Source organism: Rutidosis leptorrhynchoides, chromosome 4 (assembly GCF_046630445.1).
Source record: "Rutidosis leptorrhynchoides isolate AG116_Rl617_1_P2 chromosome 4, CSIRO_AGI_Rlap_v1, whole genome shotgun sequence".
NCBI classification, from domain to species: Eukaryota; Viridiplantae; Streptophyta; class Magnoliopsida; order Asterales; family Asteraceae; genus Rutidosis; species Rutidosis leptorrhynchoides.
The window spans coordinates 364,642,801-364,669,034 of NC_092336.1; the positions used below are offsets into that span (position 1 = coordinate 364,642,801).

The 26,234-nt window shown below is 36.3% G+C and overlaps 1 protein-coding gene across 1 annotated transcript; it reads right to left on the bottom strand.

The window, feature by feature from the left end:
- Positions 1-20,501: 20,501 nt before the first annotated feature.
- On the bottom strand, positions 20,502-25,491 carry LOC139841805 (uncharacterized). Its single transcript, XM_071832004.1, has 3 exons — positions 24,451-25,491; positions 23,783-24,081; positions 20,502-20,517 (listed from the first exon to the last, which is right to left on the bottom strand). Exons 1-3 carry the CDS (start codon positions 25,489-25,491, stop codon positions 20,502-20,504), a joined length of 1,356 nt encoding a protein of 451 aa, XP_071688105.1.
- Between the last annotated feature and the right edge of the window lie 743 nt (positions 25,492-26,234).

Here is a 26,234-nt window from a genome sequence, read left to right on the forward strand (position 1 = left end):
TTGAATGGCTTGAAAGTTCTTGAAGCAGAATCATGACACGAAAACAAGTTCAAGTAAGATTTCCACTAGAAATAAGATTGTTATAGTTATAGAAATTGAATCAAAGTTTGAATATGAGTATTACCTTGTATTAGAAAGATATCTTACTGTAAATAATAAAGATTTCTTGAGGTTGGATGATCACTCTACAAGATTGGAAGTAAGCTAGCAAACTTGGAAGTATTCTTGATTTTATGAAACTAGAACTTGTAGAATTTATGAAGAACACTTAGAACTTGAAGATAGAACTTGAGAGAGATTAATTAGATGAAGAAAATTGAAGAATAAAAGTGTTTGTAGGTGTTTTTGGTCATTGGTATATGGATTAGATATAAAGGATGTGTAATTTTGTTTACATGTAAATTTGTCATGAATGATTACTCATATTTTTGTAATTTTATGAGATATTTCATGCTAGTTGCCAAATGATGGTTCCCACATGTTTTAGGTGACTCACATGGGCTTCTAAGAGCTAATCATTGGAGTGTATATACCAATAGTACATACATCTAAAAGCTGTGTATTGTACGAGTACGAATACGGGTGCATACGAGTAGAATTGTTGATGAAACTGAACGAGGATGTAATTGTAAGCATTTTTGTTAAGTAGAAGTATTTTGATAAGTTTCTTGAAGTCTTTCAAAAGTGTATGAATACATATTAAAACGCTACATGTATATACATTTTAACTGAGTCGTTAAGTCATCGTTAGTCGTTACATGTAAGTGTTGTTTTGAAACCTTTAGGTTAACGATCTTGTTAAATGTTGTTAACCCATTGTTTATTAAATCAAATGAGATGTTAAATTATTACATTATCATGATATCATGATGTATTAATATATCTTAATATGATATATATACATTAAATGTCGTTACAACGATAATCGTTACATATATGTCTCGTTTCAAAATCATTAAGTTAGTAGTCTTGTTTTTACATATGTAGTTCATTGATAATATACTTAATGATATGTTTACTTATCATAATATCATGTTAACTATATATATATATATATATATATATATGTCATCATATAGTTTTTACAAGTTTTAACGTTCGTGAATCGCCGGTCAACTTGGGTGGTCAATTGTCTATATGAAACCTATTTCAATTAATCAAGTCTTAACAAGTTTGATTGCTTAATATGTTGGAAACATTTAATCATGTAAATATCAATTTCATTTAATATATAAAAACATGGAAAAGTTCGGGTCACTACAGTACCTACCCGTTAAATAAATTTCGTCCCGAAATTTTAAGCTATTGAAAGTGTTGACGAATCTTCTGGAAATAGATGCGGGTATTTCTTCTTCATCTGATCTTCACGCTCCCAGGTGAACTCGGGTCCTCTACGAGCATTCCATCGAACCTTAACAATCGGTATCTTGTTTTGTTTAAGTCTCTTAACCTCACGATCCATTATTTCGACGGGTTCTTCAATGAATTGAAGTTTTTCATTGATTTGGATTTCGTCCAACGGAATAGTGAGATCTTCTTTAGTAAAACATTTCTTCAAATTCGAGACGTGGAAAGTGTTATGTACATTCGCAAGTTGTTGAGGTAACACAAGTCGGTAAGCTACTGGTCCGACACGATCAATAATCTTGAATGGTCCAATATACCTTGGATTTAATTTCCCCCGTTTACCAAATCGAACAACACCTTTCCAAGGTGCAACCTTAAGCATGACCATTTCTCCAATTTCAAATTCTATGTCTTTTATTTTAATGTCGGCGTAGCTCTTTTGTCGACTTTGGGCGGTTTTCAACCGTTGTTGAATTTGGATGATCTTCTCGGTAGTTTCTTGTATTATCTCTGGACCCGTAATCTGTCTATCCCCCACTTCACTCCAACAAATCGAAGACCTGCACTTTCTACCATAAAGTGCTTCAAACGGCGCCATCTCAATGCTTGAATGATAGCCGTTGTTGTATGAAAATTCTGCTAACGGTAGATGTCGATCCCAACTGTTTTCGAAATCAATAACACATGCTCGTAGCATGTCTTCGAGCGTTTGTATCATCCTTTTGCTCTGCCCATTAGTTTGTGGATGATAGGCAGTACTCATGTCTAGACGAGTTCCTAATGCTTGCTGTAATGTCTGCCAGAATCTTGAAGTAAATCTGCCATCCCTATCAGAGATAATAGAGATTGGTATTCCATGTCTGGAGATTACTTCCTTCAAATACAGTCGTGCTAAGTTCTCCATCTTGTCGTCTTCTCTTGTGGGCAGAAAGTGTGCTGACTTGGTGAGACGATCAAGTATTACCCAAATAGTATCATAACCACTTGCAGTCCTTGGCAATTTAGTAATGAAATCTATGGTAATGTTTTCCCATTTCCATTCTGGGATTTCAGGTTGTTTTAGTAGACCTGATGGTTTCTGATGTTCAGCTTTAACCTTAGAACACGTCAAACATTCTCCTACATATTTAGCAATATCAGCTTTCATAACTGGCCACCAAAAATATTTCTTAAGATCCTCGTACATCTTCCCCGTTCCAGGATGTTTTGAGTATCTGGTTTTATGAGCTTCTCTAAGTACCATTTCTCTCATATCTCCAAATTTTGATACCCAAATTCTTTCAGCCCTATACCGGGTTCCGTCTTCCCGAATATTAAGATGCTTCTCCGATCCTTTGGGTATTTCATCCTTTAAATTTCCCTCTTTTAAAACTCCTTGTTGCGCCTCCTTTATTTGAGTAGTAAGGTTAGTGTGAATCATTATATTCATAGATTTTACTCGAATGGGTTCTCTGTCCTTTCTGCTCAAGGCGTCGGCTACCACATTTGCCTTCCTCGGGTGGTAACGAATCTCAAAGTCGTAATCATTCAACAATTCAATCCACCTACGCTGCCTCATATTCAGTTGTTTCTGATTAAATATGTGTTGAAGACTTTTGTGGTCTGTATATATAATACTTTTGACCCCATATAAGTAGTGCCTCCAAGTCTTTAATGCAAAAACAACCGCGCCTAATTCCAAATCATGCGTCGTATAATTTTGCTCGTGAATCTTCAATTGTCTAGACGTATAAGCAATCACCTTCGTCCGTTGCATTAATACACAACCGAGACTTTGCTTTGATGCGTCACAATAAATCACAAAATCATCATTCCATTCAGGCAATGACAATATAGGTGTCGTAGTCATCTTTTTCTTCAATAATTGAAACGCCTTCTCTTGTTCATCCTTCCATTCAAATTTCTTTCCTTTATGCGTTAATGCAGTCAAGGGTTTTGCTATTTTGGAGAAATCCTGGATGAATCTTCTGTAGTAACCAGCCAATCCTAAAAATTGACGTATATGCTTCAGAGTTTTTGGGGTTTCCCACTTTTCAACAGTTTCGATCTTTGCCGGGTCCACCTGGATACCTTCTTTGTTCACTATGTGACCGAGGAATTGAACTTCTTCCAACCAAAATGCACACTTTGAAAACTTAGCATACAGTTTTTCTTTCCTCAATACTTCTAGCACTTTTCTCAAATGTTCTTCGTACTCTTGATCATTCTTTGAGTAAATAAGTATGTCATCGATGAAAACAATGACAAACTTGTCAAGATATGGCCCATACACTCGATTCATAAGGTCCATGAACACAGCTGGTGCGTTAGTCAATCCAAACGGCATAACCATAAACTCGTAATGACCATAACGCGTCCTAAAAGCAGTTTTTGGAATATCATCCTCCTTTACTCGCATTTGATGATATCCAGAACGTAAATCGATCTTCGAATAAACCGACCAGCCTTGTAGTTGATCAAATAAGTCGTCAATTCTCGGCAGTGGATAACTGTTTTTGATGGTAAGTTTGTTCAACTCTCTGTAGTCAATACACAACCTAAATGTACCATCCTTCTTCTTGATAAACAAAAGAGGAGCTCCCCATGGTGATGTGCTTGGTCGAATGAAACCACGTTCTAATAGTTATTGCAGTTGGCTTTGCAGTTCTTTCATCTCGCTGGGTGCGAGTCTATAAGGAGCACGAGCTATTGGTGCAGCTCCTGGTACAAGATCTATTTGAAATTCAATAGATCGATGTGGAGGTAGTCCCGGTAATTCTTTCGAAAATATATCGGGAAATTCTTTTGTGACGGGAACATCATTGATGCTCTTTTCTTCAGTTTGTACTTTCTCGATGTGTGCTAGAACAGCATAGCAACCTTTTCTTATTAGTTTTTGTGCCTTCAAATTACTAATAAGATGTAGCTTCGTGTTGCCCTTTTCTCCGTACACCATTAAGGGTTCTCCTTCTTCTCGTACAATGCGAATTGCATTTTTATAACATACGATCTCTGCTTTCACCTTTTTCAGCCATTCCATGCCAACTATTACATCAAAACTCCCTAACTCTACGGGTATCAAAGCAATCTTAATATTTCGCTACCCAGTTTAATTTCTCGAATCCAGCATATATAATCTGCTGAAATTAATTTACCGTTTGCTAATTCGAGTAAAAATTTACTATCCAACGGCGTCAATGGACAACTTAATTTAGCACAAAAATCTCTACTCATATAGCTTCTATCCGCACCCGAATCAAATAAAACGTAAGCAGATTTATTGTCAATAAGAAATGTACCCGTAACAAGCTCCGGGTCTTCCTGTGCCTCTGCCGCATTAATATTAAAAACTCTTCCACGGCCTTGTCCATTCGTGTTCTCCTGGTTCGGGCAATTTCTAATAATGTGGCCCAGTTTTCCACATTTATAACAAACTACATTGGCATAACTTGCTCCGACACTACTTGCTCCGCCATTACTCGTTCCGACACCATTTGTTCCTTTCGTTCTGTTAACCCCTGGTCCGTAGACCTCACACTTCGCCGCGCTATGACCATTTCTTTTACACTTGTTGCAAAATTTGGTGCAGAACCCAGAGTGATACTTTTTACACCTTTGGCATAGCTGCTTCTGATTGTTGTTGTTGTTGCGGTTGTTATTGTTGTTAGGATGATTGTTGTAGTTGTTGTTGTTGTTGTTGTTGTTGTTGTTGTTGTTGTTGTTGTTGTTGTTGTTGTTGTTGTTGTTGTTGTTGTTGTTGTTGTTGTTGTTGTTGTTGGGCCGTTTGTTGTAGTTGCGATTGATGTTGCGATTGTTGGGATAGTTGTTGCGATTATTGTTGTAATTGCTGTTGTTGTTGTATTGGTGATCCTTATCACCGTTTTTCTCCCACTTTCTTTTGACTTGCTTCACATTAGCCTCTTCAGCCGCCTGTTCTTTAATTCTTTCCTCAATCTGGTTCACTAGTTTGTGAGCCATTCTACATGTCTGTTGTATGGAGGCGGGCTCGTGTGAACTTATATCTTCTTGGATTCATTCCGGTAATCCTTTCACAAACGCGTCGATCTTCTCTTCCTCATCTTCGAACGCTCTCGGACACAATAGGCACAATTCTGTGAATCGCCTTTCGTACGTGGTAATATCAAATCCTTGGGTTCGTAACCCTCTAAGTTCTGTCTTGAGCTTATTGACCTCGGTTCTGGGACAGTACTTCTCGTTCATCAAGTGCTTGAATGCTGACCACGGTAGTACGTAAGCATCATCTTGTCCCACTTGCTCTAGATAGGTATTCCACCATGTTAACGCAGTACCTGTGAAGGTATGCGTAGCGTACTTCACTTTGTCCTCTTCAGTACACTTACTTATGGCAAACACCGATTCGACCTTCTTGGTCCACCGTTTCAATCCGATCGGTCCTTCGGTTCCATCAAATTCCAAAGGTTTACAGGCAGTGAATTCTTTGTAGGTGCATCCTACACGATTTCTTGCGCCGTTAGCTGTATTGCTAGATTCGGAGTTATTTTTGGTATGTAGCGCAGCCTGTAATGCGGCTATGTTTGAAGCAAGAAAGGCACGAAATTCCTCTTCGCTCATATTCAAGGTGTGTCGAGTAGTCGGTGCCATTTCCTTCAAAATAGTCAAATGAAACGAGTTAATCATATAAAATATCAAGAGTAGTCAATAGTATTTCGTAGCGTAATATGAACTTATTTATAAGAGCTCTTTCTTCATATTAGCATTTTATACTCTTTAATTCGGGTAGTACCTACCCGTTAAGTTCATACTTAGTAGCTAACATACCATTTCAACTACTACAATTCTATATGAAAAACTAATCACAAAAAAAAAATATCATATTCAAACCTTTATACAATAACTTGCAAACTTACAATACCGCTTTTTTTTACATATTGCATGAAATATAGCACATAAAACTTTGATACAAAGTAGTTGCGAAGATAATTCTAGTTAATAAATAAGGCGTTCAGCAAAGGTAATAAAGATACGTAATTCATACGTCCAGAAACAAGTCATGCATTCTGGTTTTACTAATACCACTTTCCATCCTTGGTTTTGTGGAACATAACCGTTGTGACCGATAGTAAGACAATGTGTTGTAACGTCGTCAAAAGGATGAAGGTTACGTAATGACCAACAGTCTCGTAATAACCTAAAAACCTCATTTCTTACCCCAATTACCGACTTCGTCACTTGTGGGAAAGTTTTGTTTAATAGTTGTAGCCCGATGTTCTTGTTCTCACTTTGGTGAGAAGCGAACATTACTAACTCGTAAGCATAACATGCTTCTTTATGTTGCATGTTAGCCGCTTTTTCTAAATCACAAAGTCCTATATTCAGATATATTGAGTCAAAATAATTTCTTAACCCGTTGCGTAAAATAGCATTTGGGTTCCCCGCAATATATGCGTCAAAGTAAACACATCGTAACTTATGGATTTCCCAATGTGATATCCCCCATCTTTCGAACGAAAGCCTTTTATAAATCAAGGCATTCTTGGAACGTTCTTCGAATGTCTTACAAACTGATCTCGCCTTAAATAGTTGTGCCAAGGAATTCTGACCGACTCTAGACAAGATTTCATCAATCATGTCTCCGGGTAGGTCTCTTAAATTATTGGGTTGTCTATCCATTTTGTGTTTTTATACTGTAAAATAGACAAGAGTTAGATTCATAAAAAAATACTTATTAATACAAGCAATTTTTACATATATCATAAAGCATAAGCACACTATATTACATATATTACACCACACGAATACAACTATCTTATTCCGACTCGCTCGTTTCTTCTTCTTCGGTTTTGGTTTGTTTTGCCAAGTTTCTAGGGATATATGATGTTCCCCTAATACGAGCTGTCATTTTTCACATTGGTTTAGAAAAACCTGGTGGTTTAGAGGTTCCCAGGTTATTGTCACAACTTAAGAAATACGGGTGTTGACGATACATATAAAGTTCATCGTGTTTAGAATCAAATTTCTCTATTTTTATGCCCTTTCCCTTATTGTTCTATTTTTCCTTATTAAATTGTGTTGGGGTAATTTCTATAACATCATCGGAATCCTTGTCGGGATCCGATTTATCGGAGAATTGGTAATCCTCCCAATACTTTGCTTCCTTGGCGGAAACACCATTGACCATAATTAACTTTGGTCGGTTGGTTGAGGATTTTCTTCTACTTAACCGTTTTATTATTTCCCCCACTGGTTCTATTTCTTCTTCCGGTTCCGATTCTTCTTCCGGTTCTGATTCTTCTTCCGGTTCCGACTCCTCTTCAAGTTCCTCTTCGGGAACTTGTGAATTAGTCCACGAATCATTCCAATTTACATTTAACTCTTCATTATTATTAGGTGAGTCAATGGGACTTGTTCTAGAGGTAGACATATATCACATAATATCAAACACGTTAAGAGATTAATATATTACATAATATTCACATGTTAAAAATATATAGTTTCCAACAAAAATGTTAAGCAATCATTTTTAAAGAAAACACGGTCGAAGTCCAGACTCACTAATGCATCTTAACAAACTCGATAAGACACACTAATGTAAATTTTATGGTTCTCTAAGACCAACGCTCGGATACCAACTGAAATGTCCCGTTCATGTTGATTATAAACGTTCCATATTAATTGATTTCGTTGCGAGGTTTTGACCTGTATATGAGACGTTTTTCAAAGACTGCATTTATTTTTAAAACAACCATAACCTTTATTTTATCAATAAAGGTTTCAAAAGCATTACGTAGATTATCAAATAATGATAATCTAAAATATACTATTTATACACGACCATTACATAATGGTTTACAATAGAAATATATTACATCGACATATGTTTCTTGAATGCAGTTTTTACATAATATTATATAAACATGGACTCCAAATCTTGTCCTTATTTTAGTATGCAACAGCGGAAGCTCTTAATATTCACCTGAGAATAAACATGATTAAAACGTCAACAAAAATGTTGGTGAGTTATAGGTTTAACCTATATATATCAAATCGTAACAATAGACCACAAGATTTCATATTTCAATATACAAACCATACATAGAGATAAAAATCATTCATATGATAAACACCTGGTAACCGACATTAACAAGATGAATATATAACAATATCCCCATTATTTCGGGACACCCTTCGGATATGATATAAATTTCGAAGTACTAAAGCATCTGGTACTTTGAATGGGGTTTGTTAGGCCCAATAGATCTATCTTTAGGATTCGCGTCAATTTGGGTGTCTGTTACCTAATTCTTAGATTACCAGACTTAATAAAAAGGGGCATATTCGACTTCGATAATTCAACCATAGAAAGTAGTTTCACGTACTTGTGTCTATTTTGTAAATCATTTATAAAACCTGCATGTATTCTCATCCCAAAAATATTAGATTATAAAAGTGGGACTATAACTCACTTTCACAGCTTTTTTACTTCGTCGAGAAGTAAGACTTGGCCACTGGTCGATTCACGAACCTATAACAAATATGTACATATATATCAAAGTATATTCAAAATATATTTACAACACTTTTAATACATTTTGATGTTTTAAGTTTATTAAGTCAGCTGTCCTCGTTAGTAACCTACAACTAGTTGTCCAACGTTAGATGTACAGAAAAAAATTGATATATATTATCTTGAATCAATCCACGACCCAGTGTATACACGTCTCAGGCTAGATCACAACTCAAAGTATATATATTTTTGGAATCAACCTCAACCCTGTATAGCTAACTCCCACATTACTGCATATAGAGTGTCTATGGTTGTTCCAAATAATATATACACATGGGTCGATATGATATGTCAAAACATTTGCATACGTGTCTATGGTATCCCAAGATTACATAATATATTAGAATACATGTATAATACAATATAAGTTAGCTAGGATATGATTAATATAGATTTGTTACCAATTTTCACGTTGCTACAACAAGAAAAATTATCCAATCTTGTTTTACCCATAACTTCTTCATTTTAAATTCGTTTTGAGTGAATCAAATTGCTATGGTTTTATATTGAACTCTATTTTATGAATCTAAACAGAAAAAGTATAGGTTTATAGTCGGAAATATAAGTTACAAGTTGTTTTTGTAAAGGTAGTCATTTCAGTCGAAAAAACGACGTCTAGATGACCATTTTAGAAAACATACTTCCACTTTGAGTTTAACCATGATTTTTGGATATAGTTTCATGTACATAAGAAAAATCATTTTCCCAGAAGAACAACTTTTAAATCAAAGTTTATCATGGTTTTTAATTAACTAACCCAAAACAGCCCGCGGTGTGTATGTCCGGTTTTACATTGTTCTTCGTGTTTCCAGGTTTTAAATCATTAAGTTAGCATATCATATAGATATAGAACATGTGTTTAGTTGATTTCAAAAGTGAAGTTAGAAGGATTAACTACACTATGTTCTAGTGATTACAAGTTTAAACCTTCGAATAAGATAGCTTTATATGTATGAATCGAATGATGTAATGAACATCATTACTACCTCAAGTTTTCTGGATAAATCTACTGGAAATGAGAAAAATGGATCTAGCTTCAAAGGATCCTTGGATGGATTGAAAGTTCTTGAAGCAGAATCATGACACGAAAACAAGTTCAAGTAAGATTTCCACTCGAAATAAGATTGTTATAGTTATAGAAATTGAATCAAAGTTTGAATATGAGTATTACCTTGTATTAGAAAGATATCTTACTGTAAATAATAAAGATTTCTTGAGGTTGGATGATCACTCTACAAGATTGGAAATAAGCTAGCAAACTTGGAAGTATTCTTGATTTTATGAAACTAGAACTTGTAGAATTTATGAAGAACACTTAGAACTTGAAGATAGAACTTGAGAGAGATTAATTAGATGAAGAAAATTGAAGAATAAAAGTGTTTGTAGGTGTTTTTGGTCATTGGTATATGGATTAGATATAAAGGATGTGTAATTTTGTTTACATGTAAATTTGTCATGAATGATTACTCATATTTTTGTAATTTTATGAGATATTTCATGCTAGTTGCCAAATGATAGTTCCCACATGTTTTAGGTGACTCACATGGGCTTCTAAGAGCTAATCATTGGAGTGTATATACCAATAGTACATACATCTAAAAGCTGTGTATTGTACGAGTACGAATACGGGTGCATACGAGTAGAATTGTTGATGAAACTGAACGAGGATGTAATTGTAAGCATTTTTGTTAAGTAGAAGTATTTTGATAAGTTTCTTGAAGTCTTTCAAAAGTGTATGAATACATATTAAAACGCTACATGTATATACATTTTAACTGAGTCGTTAAGTCATCGTTAGTCGTTACATGTAAGTGTTGTTTTGAAACCTTTAGGTTAACGATCTTGTTAAATGTTGTTAACCCATTGTTTATTAAATCAAATGAGATGTTAAATTATTACATTATCATGATATCATGATGTATTAATATATCTTAATATGATATATATACATTAAATGTCGTTACAACGATAATCGTTACATATATGTCTCGTTTCAAAATCATTAAGTTAGTAGTCTTGTTTTTACATATGTAGTTCATTGATAATATACTTAATGATATGTTTACTTATCATAATATCATGTTAACTATATATATATATATATATATATATATATATATATATATATATATATATATATATATATATATATATATATATATATATATATATATATATATATATATATATATATCCATATATATGTCATCATATAGTTTTTACAAGTTTTAACGTTCGTCAGTCGCCGGTCAACTTGGGTGGTCAATTGTCTATATGAAACCTATTTCAATTAATCAAGTCTTAACAAGTTTGATTGCTTAATATATTGGAAACATTTAATCATGTAAATATCAATTTCATTTAATATATAAAAACATGGAAAAGTTCGGGTCACTACAACAATCAAAGGATGTTTCCAAGGATATGGTGGCACGTTAAGCTGCCTTCCTGCATGATACGTGAAGTGCTAAAGGTTCTGGAATATCGCAGACTCAGCAAACCACCTATCTGGCCCAGGAATATCTCCCATGTGATAATGATTAATATGGCTGAGTCGCCTGACGTGCTGGTGAGTGCCTCTGGGTGTCACTATCAGTGGGCTCACCATGTAACATGGGATCATCCTCATCAATTGGTTCATATGAACCACGAGCTCGTCTCCTGCCATCCCTTGTCCTAGGGTCAGGCCTAAAACCTCTGACTATCACATTAGGCACAGTCCGATCGATTGAACCTGCAACTGCTGGGTCTGCCCAAACTATCAACTGCTGATCCCGTACCTGAATGAACTAACAATTGTGTAGTAGTTTGTATCCTATCTCCTTTAACTCAGTTTCTCACCTATAACCCATCGCCTCAACACTTCCCAAAATGTGCATTTGCCTAAGTAGTTTTGTGACTACAACCCCTAAAACTGGCTCAACCGTGCGTGGTGCATATCTCTCAACGGTAAATGGTTGAGCTAGTAGGTATGCAACCAGCATATTATGGTTATAGAATATGGAGTGCATAAGCTGCATGTTGAAAATGGTGACGACTCAACCATGCTGAGTCTTCAGGAAGAGTATCTTCCTCAAAAGGTGATGAAGGAGTCAGTGAACTCGGTTGATGAAACTGGAGGCCTTTTTCCCTGACCTCCAGGCTGCTTGATCAGTGGTGTAGGTGTGCCAGAAAGCTTGATGATCGAATGTAGGGTCCAAAATAGTGTACCCTCGCTTGAATATTGGGCGGTTCACATGAGAATTCTTGTATAGTTAAGAGTGAGATGGTGAGTGACATTTTTGTGGCCAAAGTGGATAAAGGACGGCTGTTATACGCTTCTGAATCAACATTTTCCTCAAATTCCCACGGAGCCATGAACTCTGCAAACGGTTCTTGATACACGAGCTTATTTATCTCAAACAACTTTAACCATGTGCTGTGTGTATTTCCACTTGTTCGAAAACTTAACAGATTTCTTAATTCGTCTGCCCACCCGCATTGTTCCATTATTTCCCAATTAATGTACTTGTTATCTCCCTTTTGCTTATTAATCCAAGTTCTCATAAATGGCTCGTATATCCCCGGGTTATCCTGCCCGTGGATAGATTGGGGTATCTCGTACTCGTCGGGAAGATGATATCTATGTGGCATCTGCAATAATTAAACAATGTAGATTATGTTCCAAAATAATATGACTTAGTATAACAAGAATGAATGAAAAAGTGCATATAATTTTCGAATAAAATTTTGAAATGAGGGCTTTAAAAATGACACTTTCCATATCTCTATTATCGTCAATTATTGCCAAAATTACTGCAAACAATGTCAAACTAACTATAAACATATTTTAAGCAAAATTCAAAGCGTACCCGTGATTGCAACAAATAATGCTAAAATAATAATTATTGCGAGTTAGTCGTAATAAGCAACTTTGTTCAAAGTAGGATGATTTTTAAGCATACAAGGATCATAATGATAATTTCTAATTACCTTAAATATTTTTAAACATCAAACTTTTCCTATAACGTCCTTAAGTCATGATTTAAAACCATTTTTATCGAAAAATATTCGTTTTAATCAAAATGTACATAATAAGAAAAATCAAAGACTAGGTTCCAATTTCATTCATAAGTCAATGATATCTTGATTTTAACTAGTTTTCAAGTTATCCAAAGTTTTAAAAACATTTTAACATTAGGAATAATCGAAAGCCTAAGTTTGTACATTTTTATCAAAATTGCAATTTTCAATCAAATGATCTCAAATTGTTCTAAAACTTATTCCTAAGTGTTTTAGGTGAATCACTAAGCCTAAATGAGCTAGCAAAACATCACAATTCCAAAAATTTCATCAATTTCTAGCCTAGAACACAAATTCACGAATCGTATGCCAAAAGTGAACCAAAATTTCTCAATCGAACCTAAAAACAAACTCATATCAATCACATTGTCTAACTAAGCATGCAAGGAATCAAAATTGGGCATAAAACACAAATTTTTACAAAAGTCAAAATTTTTACCCTAAGTAAAAATTTGATTTTTAACCGTGAAAGAGTACATTTTTTGCGAAATTAACAGCGGCAATGAGTTTAGAAGGTATGAGAGACTTGGATTCGAGCTTTGATTCGTTAAAATTGGTCAAGAATTGGTGTGTGTGAGTGTGGGTGAAGTTACGGCCGAAGGAGGAGAAGAAGAGGAGAAGAAGAAAAAAAGAAAGAAAGAAAAGAAATAAAGAAGAAAATGGAAAAAGAAAAATGGGCTCGTGTGGCGCACGGGCTTATTTCTCCGATCCGACTCACAATATTTTTTTTAGATTTTAAAATTTTAAATTTTATCACTAAATTAATGAAAGATTTTTAAAATTTTGATTCGGATTTTAATTCGGTTATTTTTATAAGTTAAACTAAAATTTAAAAGAAAAGATAAATGGACAGAGTAAAATAAAAATTCTTATTTTTATTAATAACACAAATTACACAGGTTCCACTACTAAGTTCCAGAAATGACGCGGAAAGAAAGACATGTTTAAAGCTTCTTTGACCATCCAGAGTAAATCAGCGGAGTGTACTGAGAATATTTTGAAATCACTTAGCATTTTACGCTCACGCTTTTGTAAAATCCTGATGTCGTCCATAAGTTTAACCTAATCCCTTCTAACTTTCTTAATGTTTAAAATTCCATCTCTTGGTCCAGTATCCCGATAATTAAGTTTAAAAAGAAGTTTTGACACTGTGTCTTGAAATAAAAGATCTTCCACAGAGTCAGGAATACCGATAGTAAATTTTAAATTTTCATATATTTGTCGAATGACCTTTCTTTGCGAGTTGTAAATGGAAATTTTGACGTAGTGAGGATTTGCACGAGTTCAGAATATATTTCCCTTCTTTTTGTGAAGAAATTATGATGTATTCTTTCGTCGGTTGAATCTGGAAAAACTTTGATTAATCTTTTAATGAGGAATGATGCTGGATCAAAGTAGAAGAAATCTTGATCTCCGTATTTTGAAATAGGGTTAGGTTTTTTACTTTCAATCTAAAATTCTAATTCATAAATCATTGCGGCGACATAACGGTTGATATGAATTTGAGAAAACTCCATATCATCGATATGAGGTAGAAAACAGACAAATGACTCTAAATCAAATTTGAGGTCGATTTCTTCATCCCGATACTTGATAAAAATATTTTTCTCACATTCCTTTAACAGTTTGTGAAGAGAACGAACTTGATCACGCAACTCTTTTAATAGACTTATTTAAAATTTTGAAAACGAAAAATCTGAGAAATAGAGGTGCCTAATGAATTCTCTATAGACGTTTAACCTTCTGCTAGGGTTAAACAAATTTCCAGTAAATGGAGGATCTGAGTTATCAATGTGTCGTTTCTCTTTTGGAATATATTCAAACAAGTATGGATATTTGAAAATAGTTGGGTATTCTTCCCGTATTTCATCTTTCATAATGAGGAGTTCATTAAGACTGAGCCCCCCTTGTAGATCATGAAGAGGGCCGAATCCTGGTTCATTTAAGTAGAACTTATCTAAAAGCAATGAAATCTCTAAGTTGGATGAAGTTATCTGGCTTCTTGGACTACAAGGATCAAGAACTAATTCTTGATGAGACTCTTTAGGGTTTAGACTTATTTCATTTTTATAAAGGAAAACTTCTCTGGTTTCCGAAGTTGTGGGAGAGCAACTGCCTTTCGCATTTTCTTCGTAATCGGTTAAGTTTGGACTGGAATCTACAGAAATTAATACCATAAAAATTATTTTTTTTTGTAGTTTTAAAAGGGTTTACTATAATGGCGACTTAAAATCCTATACCGACAAACTCTCTGCTCGTTAAGCATGTGTATTTCTTATCAGTTTATCTTTGAAACCAGTGGTCAGATCGACAATGGAGAGGCAGGATCATTTTGGTTCCAATATAATTGGAGACTTTTCGGAAAATCCAATAATTAAATCCGTGTATAATTGTCTTTCATAGACACCACTTAAGAATCTCAGATATATTGACAGAATCAAAGATTACCTTAACAAACAGACAATTCGATCCCCGACAGCGGCGTCAAAACCTTACTCCTACCTTGATATGACCGAAACGGAATGTTTTTTTTTTGTGCGGTGTCGCTAGGTCGCAAAACATCAGAATTAGCTACCAAGAGGGAGTAATGGTTTTATTATATATATTTAGCTGGGTTTCCTAGCTATATTTCACCTACTTGTCTTCCTTTTAACGAGTAAGTGGTAAGTATAACTTAGGTTCATATTTTTGTATGTTTGCTCAGTAATGTGAGACAAAAGTGCCCAAATAGTTAACCCTAGTGACAAGTGGTGATAGATTAATCTTAACTAATGGTAATACAAACTATAAAGATAGAAAGGGATATGTATGAAGAATAGGATACTGATGGAGAATTGTTGAAAGAGCTTAACCTCCTAAATGAACACTAAACCTCAATCAATTGGGCTATGAACACTAAGACGGATATCCCTACTCCCAACGTTAACCTTAAAGGGTTTAAACGACCTTTTATATGGAATCCTAGGTACATGAACATGTTGATTATCGAGAAGAAACATACCTGTAACTAGCTTAGGATCATCACGAGCTTCACTGGAGTTAATGTTGAAAGCTCTTCCTTTCGCAGGTTCATTAGCCTTACTAGCAGTTGGGCAATACTTCCGGAAATGACCTTCTTTTTCGCACCCATAACACATATTCGTACCAATTTTACACTCGGCAGCCAAGTGTCCATTCCTCTTGCACTTATCACACTTTTTCAAACAATCCCCCGGATGATGCCTATTACACTTAACACACAACGGGAAATTTCCCTTATAACCAGAATTAGCACTTGAGGTTGCGGCATTATTCTTAGCAGTATCTTGCTTCTTAAAGGGCTGTTGATTGTAATTCTTCCCTGAATTATTGTTATGGTTCCATTTCCTCTTATTATCATGAGTTTTAGTCTCATTTGAGGCAGGAGTCTTCCCTCACTGTTCAACTTGATCAACTAACTCACTAGCCATCTCGACAGCTTCTTGTATAGTTCTCGACTTCGAAGTAGTCACACCACTTTGAATTTTCTCGGTCAAAACGTTCGCATAAAGAGTGATCTTGCGATGTTCGGGAGTAACCATATGTGGACACATGAGACCAAGATCAAAGAATCTCTTATTGTAACTAGTCAAATCATTACCCACTAACTTCAGGTTCTGGAGTTCTCGCTCCATCTTAACAGTTTTAGTGTAGGGACAATACTCCGCGATCATTCGTCGTTTCAAATCCTCCCATGGAGTCTCAAAAGCCTGATCCATACCTACTGAGTTTGCATAGGCATTCCACCACGTCAAGGCGCCATCTGATAACTTAGAAGTTGCGAACTTCGTTCTATCTGCATCCCTACAACCACTGATACGGAAGACTGACTCGAGCTTCTCAAACCAACGAGTCAAACCAACTGGACCTTCGGTACTATTAAAGGAGCTTGGTTCACAACTCGAGAAGGTCTTGTACATATACCCTGCTTGTCCATTGTTCTGAGTATTGGTCGTATCCTGGTTTTGCTGATTCGTAGTGTTCACATTGTTGCTGTTGGTTCCATTACGGAGTTCTGCCACGGCATCAGTCAGTCCTTCAGTAATCCACCGACGAACATCTGCTTGGGAAAATTGCTTGGGCGGCATTATCTTTCTGGTCAAGAAAATACATTCGGTTAGTTCTAATGAAATCGATATATAAAATATACTAGCAACGGAATGATGCATAGTAACTAATATTAAATCATAGCGATTTTAGTAACACTTAGTGGTATGTAGTAGTGATACATAGTGTTTAGTAGTAACAGTAGTATGAACAATGTACACTAGTAACCTTATCACTAATTAGCAATAGTATTAGCAACACTAAACATAAATTTCCATTAGTAAACAAACAATTAAAGAAATAAACTTTTTGTTTCGAAATTCATGCATAACCAATAAAAGTAATATAATCCTCATGTCATAAGTAAAACCACATAAGTAAAACCACAACTAATAATGTATGTGCGAGCATCATAAAATAAACAATAATAATCAAATAATGTTCAATAGCGTGGAATAAATCTAGTCGAGCTGTCTCTATTTACGTTTCTGGAGTTCCTTCAACAAATACTCGACCATTCTCTCCAAATTCTCGACTCGCAACGTGAGGTCACTAGGGTTGTTGTCATTAGCAGTAGCAGTAGAGGTACTAGGTTTAGAAGTAGATGTAGAAGCGTCATAGGGATGGTAACGTCGACACATCTTAAGTGACTGGTTATCGTAACGAATACTCTTACAAAAGGGGTTCTTGCCTCGAGCAGGTCCTTTCGGTATCCTACGGTGGCCTCTCGGTTCGTAGGGGTTAACATGGTCGGGTTTAACAAAAGGTGGCTGGGGTGAATCGGGTATATCAGGTTCGGATTCGGATTCGGGCTCTGTTTCTTCCTCGGAATCCTCTGCCGGTTCTTTTCCTTTAGGCTCATTCTCATGCTCGGGTTCCATCCCGGGTCGTATTTCCTTGCGCTTGCAAGGTTTCCTCGGATTCCGTGTCGGAGTCGGTAAGAATGATAGGATTAGAAGTAGTCATCTAGCACACAAAGAAAGCACAAGGCTAGTAACTTAGTAATCATATCATATTAGATACCAAGTAATCATAGCAATTTCATCTACTAGGGTTCATGCAACCTAACGAGTCTACGGTTACAGTCTAGATGCACTAGTTGTCCTAACGTTCGACTATGTAATGCAGCCTAGTCCTAGGTAACCAACCTGGCTTTGATACTAAATGTAATACCCCATCAGAATCCACTAACGGAATATTAACTCCTGGTCACATAGTTTAGCGGTCACGCCCTCCATATGAGACGTTTCCAAAATGTATTCGCATTAACCATGAAAACAAAGTCATTTATTAAAGAAAATGTAACTGGAAACATTTGACATCAATGACCATAGTATATGAACCCAAAACATCAGAGAAAACTGTTTAAATGCGAATATTTGTTCTTGAAATAAAAATAGAAATCATGCTGAACGCCGTCCAGTTCTAGCAGCAAACAGCACATAACTTCAAATAAAGCGGAAGCACTAGCTCTATGTACCTGAGATGAAACATGCAAAACGTCAACAAAAACGTTGAGTGAAACTACATGTTTAGTAAATCATTTCATAAGTAAGGCCACAAGATTTTCTTAGAAAACATCACTGGAAAAGTATACATTATCATGAGCACTTGATTATAAAGCTTTAACCTTTGCGTGAGCCGAGCACACATCTTTAGCTTACCCTATACTTGTGATATACCGATCAAGGGTACGTGTTACAACTACATAAGCACCTGTTTAACGTTGCGGTGAGGTTTGTCAAACCTAACGGTACCGTCCCTATAAGTCGAGCTTACAAAGTAATTAATATAATCAAGCTAAGGGATTTTTGATCTGAACTCATATGTATATTCTTAGTAAGTTACTTGTGCTAAACACGTAAAACATTTGTAAAAAGCATGCATCTCATCCCTGTAAAAACGTAGTAGGGACTGTAGACTCACCTTAGCAAAAGCACTCGTAAAGATCTTAGCAAATCGTACTGTTGTCGAAACTTTCGACTTGAATAACGCAACCTAATAAAGTAAATCATCTTAAGTATACACTAATAGGTCAAAATTAGTCAACCCATAGTGTACGTAAAGTTCTAGTGCTCAGACTGACTCAACAACCAAGTAAAAGTCAACTAATCCAAGCAAGCGAGCAGAAGTCAACCAAAGTCAAACCAAAAGTCAACTAAAGTCAAACATCTCAGTAAGTCATGCAAACATAGTCAACTAATCATACTTAAGTCATATAACATGTTATCGCTCGTAATTTAGTAAATCGCATTTCCCGCATCTTAAAGTAAACCTTCGAAAATCATACGTCGTAAAGAGATACACTCATAGCACATAACACATAATTCATAAAATTATGATCAACTCCAGATCATAACTAGACTTAAAATCAATTCCAAAAAGTCCCGCAAAAGCCTCATACGATAATTAAAAGTCCAATATCAGAAAGGCTCAAGTTCAGGTTCATTACAGAAAATTCTGCTCGCGCGTCAGTTTTTAAATATTTTTCATAAAATATAGAAAATAGATTTTAACAAACGCCCAATTGGTGTCATCTCAAGACATCACAAAATTTAAGTGATAAAATAATCAGAAGCATTGTTTTAGCCAATTCGTACAGATTTGAAAAAAATTACAGACTCATAAGTTTTTGACCATCAATCGAACATATCATTTAGACAAGCATTTATCTCATTGCAAATCACGTTCTCGCAAGTTCTCATACAAATGGAACATGTCAATTAATATATAAACTAACATATTCCAGAAGTTCAAAGTCTAAATCAATACCTAGTTTATTCTAGAAATTTTTATGTAAACATTAAAACAGATTCAGCATTCTTTACGAACCAAAACTTCGTTTGATCATATCGGAAGCTTCATATAACCTTTTAACGCAAATCTTTAGTCTAAATTGCATAACTTTTTACAAGGAATACAGTAGAATAACTTTCATAAGCTAAAACATAAAGCATGCAACTCAGAAAATTCGGATTTCATGCAAAACCTAACGAAAACTTCGATTAAGCACATCTTGATCATACGATAACGAAATCACGCAAAATCGGAGTCTAAAATTAATAAATTTTCGATATCTTTCTAATTAAACATATTACAAAGTCAGATTTCATGTCAACTTCATCATATCATCAATAAATAAATTCGTTTTCAATCAAACAACGTTAATTACGCAATCAATCAACAATTAACAACACTAGACACCATTAATTGAGCACTAGACTCTAATACACTATGTAATTGATCAAAAAACTGATTTATAGAGATTAGGGTTTACAATTATACCTTTCTAACACAATCAATCAACAATACTAGATGTAGAACGATGTAACGAGCAACTTTGATCTTCAAAACTTGTCCTAATTTTGAGTGATGATGGTGGTTATGGTGGGGGTGATGTCGACGGCCAACAAGGGGGAGAGGGGAGCAAAATCTCGGCCAAGAAAATAAATGGGGAGGGTTTACAAGTTTCCTTTTCCTTTTATACTTCTAGTTTAGGGTCTTAATCTAATCCACCACTAATCACATAGCCAAATAAGAAATTAAGAGTCCAAAAGGAGTCCACTAGGGGGGTCGGCCGAATGGCCTTCTCATGAGGTCTCGGGCTTGGTTTTTGTTAACTCTTGGTACGCGCGTGGTTCGTTTCGAGTGCCGTTAACCGTACCGGGTCTTCGGAACGTTAACTAGTCGTTGAAACGCAATCACCGAGTTTAATTCATTAAACTTATAACAAATTAAAAATAATAATTTCCTTAAAGTCAATAATTATCGAAAATAATTATTGTGTCGTTTTCCTGAGTTCCGTAAACTGAAAAGTCTTCTAGGCGATTAACCTTATCGTAACGTTTTCTAATTCTTTCGCTAACCGAAATAAATCGTAAATTAATATAACATATTAATTCAAACATTCTTCTATTAGGTATGTATTTAATTTAATTAAATACACAAAGTTTAAATAATCACCGTTAAATACTTAACGGACAAGTAACGATAGTAAACGGAAAAAGTTGGGTTGTTACATTACCCACCTGTTAATAAAAATTTCGTCCCGAAATTTTAGTGGTCATCCGTCGTAGTCGTCTCCTCGGGAAACAGTTGCGGATACTTAAGTCTCATCTGATCTTCACGCTCCCACGTGAATTCCGGTCCTCTTCGTGCATTCCATCTAACCTTAACCAATGGAATTCTACTTTGCTTTAGTTGCTTAATCTCGCGATCCATAATCTCAGCAGGTTCTTCAATGAAATTAAGCTTAGGATCTACTTGCACTTCATCTAAAGGAATCACCAAACTTTCATCTGATAAACACCTCTTCAAATTGGAAACATGAAAAGTATCGTGAATCTCACTAAGTTCTTGTGGTAGTTTCAATCTATACGCTACCGGTCCAATTCGTTCAGTAATCTCAAACGGTCCAATATACCTCGGACTTAACTTTCCTCTCTTTCCAAAGCGCACTACACCCTTCCAGAGTGACACTTTGAGCATAACCTTGTCTCCAACCTGAAATTCCAAATCTTTCCTTTTAAGATCTGCATAGCTCTTTTGTCGATCTCGTGCTATTTTCATTCTTTCTCGAATCTGCATGATTTTCTCAGTCGTCTCATGTAAAATCTCCAGACCAGTTAACTGACTATCTCCTAACTCAGTCCAACATAAAGGTGATCTGCACTTTCTACCATACAGTGCTTCGAAAGGCGCTGCCTTTATACTTGCGTGATAACTATTGTTGTAGGAAAACTCTACTAACGGTAGATGTCTATCCCATCCAATTCCGAAATCAATCACACACGCTCTTAACATGTCTTCTAATGTCTGAATTGTCCTCTCACTTTGCCCACCAGTCTACGGATGATAGGCTGTACTCATGTCTAAACGAGTTCCCATGGCATCTTGCAAAGCTTGCCAAAATCTAGATGTAAATCTACTGTCTCTATCGGAAATAATAGATAGTGGCACTCCATGTCGAGAAACTACTTCCTTTAAGTAAATTTGTGCCAACCACTCCATCTTATCCGTTTCCTTAATCAGTAGAAAATGAGCAGACTTAGTAAGACGATCCACGATAACCCATATCGTGTCATAACCTCCTACCGTTTTAGGCAACTTAGTAATAAAATCCATCGTAATATTCTCCCACTTCCATTGAGGAATCTCGGGTTGTGTCAGCAAACCTGACGGCTTCTGATGCTCTGCCTTAACTTTAGCACAAGTTAAGCATTTACCAACATAGGTAGCGATTTCCGCCTTCATATTAGGCCACCAATACAGTGCCTTAAGATCTTGGCACATCATGTCGGATCCAGGATGAATAGAATACCTTGTCTTATGTGCCTCTTCTTGCACTAGTTCCCTTAATCGCCAAAATTCGGTACCCATATTTTGTCAATAAAATACCGGGTTCCATCGTCTCGAGTGACAAACTTCTTATCAATTCCTCGAAGTGATTCGGAAGCAACGTTCTCTTCTTTCAACGCCTCTACTTGTGCATCACGTATCTGAGAAGTAAGGTTCCTTTGAATAGTCAAGTTCAATGCTCTAACTCGAATAGGCTTAACTCTCTCCTTCCTACTCAAAGCATCTGCCACTACATTAGCTTTACCGGGATGATAGCTAATGTCGCAATTGTAATCGTTTAACAATTCGATCCAACGTCTCTGTCTCATATTAAGCTGTTTTTGATCGAAAATATGCTGCAGACTCTTGTGATCAGTGAATACAGTGAACTTCGTACCATACAGATAATGTCTCCACATCTTCAGTGCGAAAATTACAGCACCAAGTTCTAGATCGTGAGTCGTATAGTTTAACTCGTGTATCTTCAATTGTCGGGATGCATAAGCAATCACTTTCGTACGTTACATCAACACGCAATGATAACCTTGTCGTGAAGCATCGCAGTAAACTACAAAATCCTCGGTTCCTTCGGGTAAAGAAAAAATAGGCGCAGTCGTTAACTTCTCCTTTAACAACTGGAATGCACCTTCATGCAACTTTGTCCATTCATACTTCTTACCCTTGTGAGTCAATGCTGTTAACGGTCGGGCAATAGTAGAAAATCCCTCAATGAATCTCCTATAATAACCCGCAAGACCTAAAAATTGTCGTATCTGTGTTGGCGACTTAGGAGTCTCCCATTGCTTCACTGTCTCTGTCTTCGCAGGATCAACTTGGATACCATTGACTCCTACGATATGACCCAAAAATTGCACTTCTCGCAACCAAAAGTCACATTTCGAAAATTTCGCGTACAACTTCTCCTTCCTGAGCATCTCTAGTAACAAACAGAGATGTTGTTCATGTTCTTCCTCACTCTTGGAATACACCAGAATATCATCGATGAACACAATAACAAACTTGTCTAGATATGGTTTACACATACGGTTCATGAGATCCATGAACACAGCCGGTGCGTTCGTCAATCCAAACGGCATTACGGTAAATTTATGATGACCATAGCATTTCCTAAACGCTGTCTTTGGTATGTTCGCTTCCTTCACTCTCATCTGGTGATAACCTGACCTTAGATCGATCTTTGAATAACATGCTGATCCTTGCAATTCATCAAACAAGTCATCAATCCTTGGCAACGGATATCTAATCTTGATAGTCAACTTATTCAACTCTCTATAATCGATACAGAGTCTCATAGATCCATCCTTCTTCTTCACAAATAGTATTGGAGCTCCCCATGGTGACGAGCTCGGTCGAATGAATCCTTTATCTAAAAGCTCTTGCAGTTGACTAGATAACTCTTGCAGTTCGGGTGGTGCAAGTCTATACGGTGCACGCGCTACAGGTGCCGCTCCGGGAACTAAATCAATCTGGAATTCTACATCTCTAGGCGGAGGTAATCCGGGTAACTCATCTGGAAAAACATCGGGAAATTCTCTAACAATGGGTACATCTTCAAGTCTCTTACCTTCCGATTCAGTTTTGCTTACGTGAACTAGCATAGCAAGACAACCTTTTCTCATGTGTTTCTGCACCTCCAAACAATTAATGAAATGTAACAGCATATTGTTTCGCTCTCCATACACCATTAAAGGTTCACCTTCAGCAACAGGAATGCGAATCGCTTTCTGATGACAAACAATGTCGGCTTTATTCTTGGCTAACCAGTCCATTCCAACCACAAGATTGAAACTTCCTAGCTTAATCGGTATAACATCTATCTTAAATGACATTCCAGCCAAAGTCAAAATACAATCACGGTAAACCTTATCAAAACTCATTAGATTACCATTTCCTAGCTCTATAGAATATAAGTTCTCTAAGGACGAAACAATATTCTTAAGATTATGGCAAAAATCTCTAGACACAAAGCTTCTATCAGCTCTGGAATCGAAAAGTACATAAACATGTTGATTATCGAGAAGAAACATACCCGTGACTAGCTTAGGATCATCACGAGCTTCACTGGAGTTAATGTTGAAAGCTCTTCCTTTCACAGGTTCATTAGCCTTACTAGCAGTTGGGCAATCCTTCCTGAAATGACCTTCTTTTCCGCACCCATAACACATATTCGTACCAATTTTACACTCGGCAGCCAAGTGTCCATTCCTCTTGCACTTATCACACTTTTTCAAACAATCCCCCGGATGATGCCTATTACACTTAACACACAAAGGGAACTTTCCCTTATAACCAGAATTAGCACTTGAGGTTGCAGCATTATTCTTAGTAGTATCTTGTTTCTTAAAGGGCTGTTGATTGTAATTCTTCCCTGAATTATTGTTACGGTTCCATTTCCTCTTATTATCATGAGTTTTAGTCTCATTTGAGGCAGGAGTCTTCCCTCGCTGTTCAACTTGATCAATTAACTCACTAGCCATCTCGACAGCTTCTTGTATAGTTCTCGGCTTCGAAGTAGTCACACCACTTTGAATTTTATCGGTCAAACCGTTCGCATAAAGAGTGATCTTGCGACGTTCGGGAGTAACCATATGTGGACACATGAGAGCAAGCTCAAAGAATCTCTTATTGTAACTAGTCAAATCATTACCCACTAACTTCAGGTTCTGGAGTTCTTGCTCCATCTTAACAGTTTTAGTGTAGGGACAATACTCTGCGATCATTCGTCGTTTCAAATCCTCCCATGGAGTCTCAAAAGCCTGATCCATACCTACTGAGTTTGCATACGTATTCCACCACGTCAAGGCGCCATCTGATAACTTAGAAGTTGTGAACTTCGTTCTATCCGCATCCCTACAACCACTGATACGGAAGACTGACTCGAGCTTCTCAAACCAACGAGTCAAACCAACTAGACCTTCAGTACCATTAAAGGAGCTTGGTTCACAACTCGAGAAGGTCTTGTACGTACACCCTGCTTGTCCATTGTTCTGAGTATTGGACGTATCCTGGTTTTGCTGATTCGTAGTGTTCACATTGTTGCTGTTGGTTCCATTACGGAGTTCTGCCACGGCCTCGGTCAGTCCTTCAGTAATCCACCGACGAACATCTGCTTGGGAAACTTGCTTGGGCGGCATTATCTTTCTGGTCAAGAAAATACATTCGGTTAGTTCCAATGAAATCGATATATAAAATATACTAGCAACGGAATGATGCATAGTAACTAATATTAAATCATAGCGATTTTATTAACACTTAGTGGTATGTAGCAGTGATACATAGTGTTTAGTAGTAACAGTAGTATGAAAAATGTACACTAGTAACCTTATCACTAATTAGCAATAGTATTAGCAACACTAAACATAAATTTCCATTAGTAAACCAACACTTAAAGAAATAAAATTTTTGTTCCGAAATTCATGCATAACCAATAAAAGTAATATAATCCTCATGTCATAAGTAAAACCACATAAGTAAAACCACAACTAATAATGTATGTGCGAGCATCCTAAAATAAACAATAATAATCAAATAATGTTCAATAGCGTGGAACAAATCTAGTCGAGCGGTCTCTATTTGCGTTTCTGGAGTTCCTTCAACAAATACTCGACCATTCTCTCCAAATTCTCGACTCGCAATGTGAGGTCACTAGGGTTGTTGTCATTAGCAGCAGCAGTAGAGGTACTAGGTTTAGAAGTAGATGTAGAAGCGACATAGGGATGGTAACGTCGACACATCTTAAGTGACTGGTTATCGTAACGAATACTCTTACAAAAGGGGTTGTTTCCTCGAGCATGTCCTTTCAGTATCCTACGGTGGCCTCTCGGTCTGTAGGGGTTAACATGGTCGGGTTTAACAAAAGGTGGCTGGGGTGAATCGG